This window comes from Rhodamnia argentea, chromosome 3, assembly GCF_020921035.1.
Source record: "Rhodamnia argentea isolate NSW1041297 chromosome 3, ASM2092103v1, whole genome shotgun sequence".
In the NCBI taxonomy this organism is placed as follows: Eukaryota; Viridiplantae; Streptophyta; class Magnoliopsida; order Myrtales; family Myrtaceae; genus Rhodamnia; species Rhodamnia argentea.
Window position 1 is genome coordinate 11,786,881 of NC_063152.1, and position 7,449 is coordinate 11,794,329.

The 7,449-nt window shown below is 42.0% G+C and overlaps 1 protein-coding gene across 3 annotated transcripts; it reads left to right on the forward strand.

The window, feature by feature from the left end:
* The first annotated feature begins 886 nt into the window (after nt 1-886).
* LOC115753778 (low-temperature-induced cysteine proteinase-like) lies at nt 887-5,332 on the forward strand. 3 transcript variants are annotated; one of them, XM_030692587.1, is made up of 6 exons: nt 887-1,461; nt 2,893-3,134; nt 3,941-4,081; nt 4,182-4,712; nt 4,872-5,045; nt 5,120-5,332. In XM_030692587.1, the coding sequence occupies exons 1-5, from the start codon at nt 948-950 to the stop codon at nt 5,013-5,015; spliced, it is 1,572 nt and encodes a 523-aa protein (XP_030548447.1). In that variant the 5' UTR covers nt 887-947; the 3' UTR covers nt 5,016-5,045; nt 5,120-5,332. The 3 variants fall into 3 exon arrangements, with proteins under 3 accessions (XP_030548447.1, XP_030548445.1, XP_048132363.1); XM_030692585.1 differs by having other exon boundaries at nt 4,872-5,332; XM_048276406.1 differs by having other exon boundaries at nt 2,893-3,125; nt 4,872-5,332.
* Nucleotides 5,333-7,449: the final 2,117 nt, after the last annotated feature.

The following is a 7,449-nucleotide window of genomic DNA, read 5'->3' on the forward strand; positions in this document are numbered from 1 at the left end:
AATGTGTGAGCGTGTGTGTGTGTGTGCGTGTGTGTGTGAGAGAGAGAGAGAGAGAGAGAGAGAGTAGTTGGATTGGACTGTTAGATTTCCACCCCACTTAACTCCCTTGTCCTCTCCGACCAAAAAAAAAAACTCCCTTGTCCTCTGACCAAAAAAAAAAAAAAAACAAAGAAACTCCCTTGTCAGGACCCATCAAGAAAAGTGGCCCAAAAAAAAAAAAAAAAGAACCCAGTTAGAACAGTGTAAAATGTGGACCTATGCCAACTGCAATTACAGTTTGAGGTTGATATGCAGAGATTGTGATGTATATCCATGATATAAGCAACATCATATATGTTGGAGTGACTCACTGCTTCAATTTGGCTTCGTTGTTGCTGCCAATTCCATTTTGGATTCAACAAGTAAAAACATGAAAATACACAGTTTTATATTGGGGAGGGGGGGGGGTGTGTCCTATCGTTAGCCCAATATTACAAATCCCCTTTTTTCCCCTTTGGTGGAAGCGAAAGCACTGCATTTTGAAAATTTACAATACCTAAATATATGTAAAGTTATAATCTCCGTATATATATTTCGATGTTCTCGATGACTTTGACATGTCTTAGTCGAACCACTCACATGGAATGATCCGATAGAAGTGCAAAAAGAAATATATATCTCAACATTTAAAAGTCAAATTTCGATTGATCATACAGCTCCAGAGGGAGCCCCTTATTATATATGTCGAAAGTCCTTATCATAATGAAATAGATTTAGTGTTAATTTAATAGAGCAGCTAAGTATGGACAGCGAAAAGAAAATAAAAAAGAACAGAATAGAAGTTGTTGAGCTGACTGGTAGGCAATGTCGAGAATTCCCATCTTATAAGCAAACCCCATTTCAAAGGGATAGAAACCAGCTCTCACACCAAGTTAAACCCTATTCTCTCAATTCTCAGTCGAGAGAACATGATGGGTTCTTCTCCAAGAACTCATCTTCGACTAAGCCTTGCCTTCCTCTTCTTCGCTTCACTCGCGTGCCTGTCTCTGTCGCACACTTCTCTCCCCAGCGAGTGCTCAATTGTCGGCCACGGGCAGAGCCCGAAAGACGCCGTTTCGGACGAACAGGTCGCCGAGCTATTCCAGAGATGGAAGGCCAGGCACAAGAAGGTGTACGAGCACGCGGCGGAGGCCGAGAAGCGGCTCGAGAACTTCAAGAGGAACTTGAGATACGTGATAGAGAGAAGTAGGAAGGGCAAGAGGCATGGTGTGGGGCTGAACAAGTTCGCCGACTTGAGCAACGAGGAGTTCAAGCAACTCTACTTGTCCAAAGTGAAGAAGTCGGTCAACCAAAAGTGGAGGGCCAAAAGGGAGAGCTTGAGGAGGAACAAGAGGAAGGGAGTGGAGTCTTGCGAGGCACCATCTTCTTTGGATTGGAGGAACTATGGCATTGTCACCGGTGTGAAGGACCAAGGAGAATGTGGTATGTCTCTTGACATATTAATTTTCCGGTGTACTTTACTAATCCCTATGTTGACATCACAAATTATTCGGGAACATACCTTATCCTATCTTTCCGATTTATTCGTTTATATCGAGCCCTTTATATTTCGAGAATTAGTACAAACCGCAATTGACCGTGTTGATTCCAACACCACGATTCGCTTTGCTCACCTCATCGCCCCTATAACACGAGCACGCGCGACGTTAGATAGGCACAGAGTCTAATCTGACTTCAAGCTGTATCTAAAGTTTGAGTTTTGTATTCCATCTAACTCGGAATATTCAAGAATCGGTATGACCAACAATAGGCCGTACTGATTCCGATGCCGCGATTCGCTATGCTCACCTCAACGTGCCGATAACATAAGCATGCACGACGTCAGACAGGCACCGAGTTTGATCTGACTTCAAGCCGTATCTAAAGTTTGAGATTTGAATTCCATCTGATTTGGACTAATCGCGAGGTTAGCTTACTATTAAGCTTCATTATGCTTGAACATGCAGTAGAATTTTTATGGTCGATAAGTGGGATACTGAGAGAGCATGGCCTGCATGCACGTGGCGAAGATGCCATTGACTTGATCACTAGAAATTCTCTCCTTTGTCTTATATTATTGGTTTGGTCAAATATGAGGAGGTAAGACCATTAGGTTCAACATCATCAAATCACGTTTCATGAATACGACTACATGAAATAAATAGTGGGGCCTTCTTGTTGTCGGGTAACTACATGATAAACGTGGCCAGGTTTTAACCCAATCACTTCACCGCAAGAACATTAGGTAAGTTTGTAGGGTTGGCCGGTCTATGAGATAAAATAAAAAAGAAAACTCTTAAATTTATTATAATTATATCAATTTAATTATAATTTTTTTAATTAATTTAGTCCTAAACCTTTTAGATTTATGTCAATTCAGTTCATCCGGCCAATTTTAATAGATCAGTACTAATATGACACTGTCAGCGCTGACGTAGATATTTTTTAATAATATTTTAAGATTTTTTTGAATTGTTCTGTAATTCTTGTCTTTTTCTTTTCTTTTCTTTAGCTATTCTTTTCCCTTACCCTTAGGGTGGACGAGGGTCGCCAGCCAACCATTGCTGGCCACAGGCGAGCCTTGGTGAGGGCGTCCCCGATGGCCCTCGTAGGCACTAAGTGGAGGGAGAAAGAAAAACGGAAGAAAATAAAATAAAAAAATAAAAAAAATCATACAATTATAAAAAATATTATTTAAAAAAAAGTCTACGTCAGCCCCAATGGCCATAAAAAGTTTGACCCCAAAAAAAAACAGAAATGAAAGATTGAGCTTCGTAATGGCGCTGTGGCCGTATGAACTATTAAATATTGTGTGTTAATATTGTGTTTTTGGGTGGTTTCTCTATTGAATAATATGATGTCCCATGATCATAGGAAGTTGCTGGGCATTCTCGTCGACCGGAGCCATGGAAGGAATCAATGCGCTCAAAACGGGGGACCTGATCAGCCTTTCGGAGCAAGAGCTCGTCGACTGCGACACCACCAACGACGGATGCGACGGCGGATACATGGACTATGCCTTCGAGTGGGTCATCAACAACGGCGGTATCGATTCGGAATTTGACTATCCCTACACCAGTGTCACCGGCATGGGCGGTGTCTGCAACGTCGCCAAGGTCCGTTCCCCTATAATTCCAATATCGATATATATCGAGGATAATTGTTTAGAAATTTCTAAACCTATTATATGCAATCGATTCGGCCTTAAACTTTTTAATCGTGTCAGTTTCGTTATACACTTTTGACGATTTGCCAATGTAGTTTTTCCAACCTTTTTTGGCTGAAATCGCTGGTAGTCACTATAATTTTTTTTTAAATTTCTATTTTTTCTTTTATTGCCTTTTTTCCTTTTAAGGACTTGTTAGTGATCGCTTTGATCTAGGCGAGGGCCGTGACCCTTATTTAAGGCCAGCGAGGGCTTGCGGGCCCTCGTCGCCAGCTTTTAACAGTAAAAGAGAAAAGAAAAGGAAAGAAAAAAGAAAAAATTATTTATGTCAGCATCAGTTATCCTTGCCAAGTAGGACAACCATCATCCACGTCAGTGAATTCTGGCCAATTAGACGGAATGACTTCGTTGGCAAATCGTCAAAATACTTAGAACAAAACTAACAATATTGAAAAATTTAGAACTGAATTGACGATTGCACAATAGATCGTTGAAGATTTTTTAGAAAATTTTCTGTATGTGCTGAGTCTGAGAGTTCACAAATCTTCCTTATGAATGTGAACGTAATGTTCTTAGGTTTCATTGAATTCGCTGAAGAGGATGCACAGGCAAGACAAATGCAATAAGTAAATTCATCTGGAGTGAACTTAATTCGCATTTTCGTCAGGAATTATGTTAGACATCACAGCGAAACATGATGAAAACGTTAGTCTTTTACCCTGCATCTGATTTAGAGCTTGATTTTTGTTCAATCAGGAGGAGTATAACAAAGTGGTGACCATTGATGGGTATCTGGACGTGTATCCGTCGGACGGCGCCCTTGTCTGCGCGGTCGTTCAGCAGCCGATTAGCGTCGGCATGGACGGCTCGGCCATAGATTTCCAGCTCTACACTTCGGTAGGTCTTGATTCCTGATGTTCTTTTGTTCTACGCTTGCATGATGAGAGATTTTGCATGCAAACCGTTTGCTTGACGATGCTGCGAATTGGCGCGTCAGGGCATCTACGACGGTACCTGTTCGGACAATCCCGACGACATTGACCACGCGGTCCTAATCGTCGGTTATGGCTCCGAAGGCGGCGAAGATTATTGGATTGTGAAGAACTCCTGGGGAACAGATTGGGGAATGGAAGGATACTTCCTGATACGAAGAAACACCGACCTCCCGTTCGGCCTATGCGCCATCAACGCGATGGCTTCTTACCCGACCAAAGAGTCCTCCGCCCCGTCTCCCTATCCATCTCCAGTCGTCCCGCCTCCACCACCTCCCCCGTCATTCACTCCCCCACCACCACCCCCGCCCCCACCCTCGCCGCCGCCGCCTCCCCCGTCTCCTTCCCCAACCGAATGCGGAGATTTCTCATACTGCCCCAGCGGCGAGACGTGCTGTTGCCTCTATGAGTTCAACAATCTCTGCCTGCTTTACGGCTGCTGTCCTTACGAGAACGCGGTGTGCTGCACCGGGACCGACGATTGCTGCCCGAGCGATTATCCGATCTGTGACGTTGCGGAGGGACTTTGTCTCAAGGTATGTAAACTTGGGTCTTAAGAGTTCAGGTTCTCATCTCACGTCACAAATTCATCTGATCATATTTCACAACTGAAGTACATAATCAATCTTATCTGTGCTAGGAAGGTAGTCCTAACTTTCTATAACCCTCATACTCCTCTTGCTGAATCCTAACAGAATGCTGGAGACTACTTGGGAGTCGCCTCCAGGAAGCGGATGATGGCGAAGCGCAAACTCCCTTGGACTCAGTTCGAGGAGAACAAGAACGGGATTTACCAACCACTGGTGTGGAAGAGGAACCGTCTCGCAGCGATCCGCTGATGACTAGAGAAGCGCCGATCGAACCGAACATTTCTCAGACTTCGATACTAGTAATCACTGGCAATCTCATTTTACTCCCTTCGCCAGGGATCGACCTGAACCCTGTATCAGTCAGGCTCATGTTCAAATATAGGATTTGAGCATGTCCTGGCTTCAGGTCAAAGGTTATTTTTCTTCACTACATCATGTGTACTAGCACACTACTTGCACTTACTGTCAGTGCCACTGGTAGTTATTGTTTTCGTTATCGCCTGAGTCGATGCTCGAACATGTCTGCGCCTTTCCGGGATCGGAAAATAAAGAGTACATATTCAGATTATGTGTTCTTCATCTTATTTTTCTGCATCTCGTGGGGTTGGGTTGGGGGCTCATTAACCAATTAGGTCGGAGAATCAGAGCTCGGCCACAGGCAAGAGCAAGTGCCCCTCGCGCGCGGCGGTGGCGCCACCACTCGCCTGAACCGCATGTGGTTTAACCGACCCTTGTTTGACGGTCGTGAGGACGGGCCAACCCTCATTCCTTAACGCCGAGCAGTGGTGGTGCCGCCACCGCCTGGAGGGGCTCCGCCTCCATTGATCAGGGATTGATTTAGTGATTCAAGTGCAAGGATCAATTAATGTGTGGGATGTTAATTTGATCTACCAGTCCAAGCTCCAGCTTGCAATTTTTTTTTTCTCTTTTCTCCAGCTTGCATATATTTCACTTTACGAAACCTAACCATTTAACTAGGACAAGCAAATCAAAAAACAAAAAGCAAGATAAAAATATCGCAATCAATTCGTTAGAACAGTAATAAAAGAACGAGTGGACCTTAGTAAAGACCTTAAACTGGTTAGTCTGAATTCTCGAACGTAAAATTCGGGAGTATTTCCTGAGATGAAGGGAAGAAAAAATATTTTCTCTAAACTTAGGGGGTAATGGTAAGGAAGGTAGACTTCACGTCATCTTCGGATGGCTACCACCGGGTAGAGTCATATAGTAGCGTCCCGCACTTGGAGTGCATCATCGGAGCTTCGGCTCCTACATCGTCGACCCGTGCTTCGCACAATGTCTTTGAATTTACCTCATAGGGATTGCTGTCGTGTTATTTTCTTGACCACCTCTTGTATATTACTTTAGTACACTTTATCTTTTAATCCAATTTCTTTTCTATAGATTAAGCACATCTAAATCAAAGGCACTCATTAAAATTCCTAAACTATGTGTAAACTAACTTAACGAAACTACGCTAAATCTAATAACCAAATAAAGTGCTATTTCCCTAACCATTTTCCAAAATTTTCGATTTTTTTATATTTATTTATTTATTTATTTATTTAAAAGGGGACACGGGCCGGGCCCAAGGGCCCAGCCCACATATGTCAATGAGAAATGACAAACTTAAAGTGCAAATCGAGATTCGAGAATCGTGAGAGATGGGCTTGAAGAGGGATTGATTGGTGGTGGCCCATTGGTTCAGCTTGCAGACGCTCATGGGCTGTGATTTTAGCCCATATTAATACTAATCTAAAACGGCCCATTAGTGAGAAAGCTAGAAGTGGATTAACATTTTCGTCTTAAATAAAATAAAATATAAAGTGAAACGTCCTTATTCATCAAAATAAATTAAATGAGGTACCTAGTCGCAACAAACAAGAGGATACGGACATGAAACTTTTAATTTGTATAGTATGACTACTGAGCAATTGATAATTATTCAATGCGGTCCTTTCCGTTTGGTCAAAAGCAAACCAAACTTTGCTGAATTTTTAAAAAGTGATGAGTTCCATGTCCATAATTTTATTCATCTACTTCAGAAAGGGGAAAAAAAAAGGGTGTTAACATATCATTTATTATTTGATGACATGGATTATTATATCCTAATTCGAGATGAATATCTTACTTGAGTAATCCACGTGTAACTTTCTTTTTAGGTCCGTCGTTCAAACTTAATTGATTGAAGCCGCATTAGCAAATTTCAAATTAATAGAAGGGCTGCATTTAACATTATTTTCATACAATCTGGGGACTAGATTGAACATTTACTAATAGTTAATGGACCACATTAGATAAATGAAAATTTTAGGAATGATATTATACATTAGACCAAAGTTTATGGACCATTTGTCTCCCTCTCTTTTTAGTTGAACTTGAGGACAAAGAATATCACAAGCGTCATAATTTTCGTGAAGCATTCACACGAGAGTCGTAACTTTCGATCGAATACAAGAGTGTCATAGCTTTCAATACTTGTGGCGAATGTTTCCTAATTATGGCACTCAACTAATCGATCTAAAAGTTATAATACTCTATTAAACATAAATAGTCAGGGTATTTATGTGGTCCATTAAAAAGTTGTGGTATTCAAATGAACTTGAACGTGGTGTGCCTATCCTTTGATTACTCATTATCCTCCATCACGTACATGTTGATAATGTTGCATGTTTGAAACCTC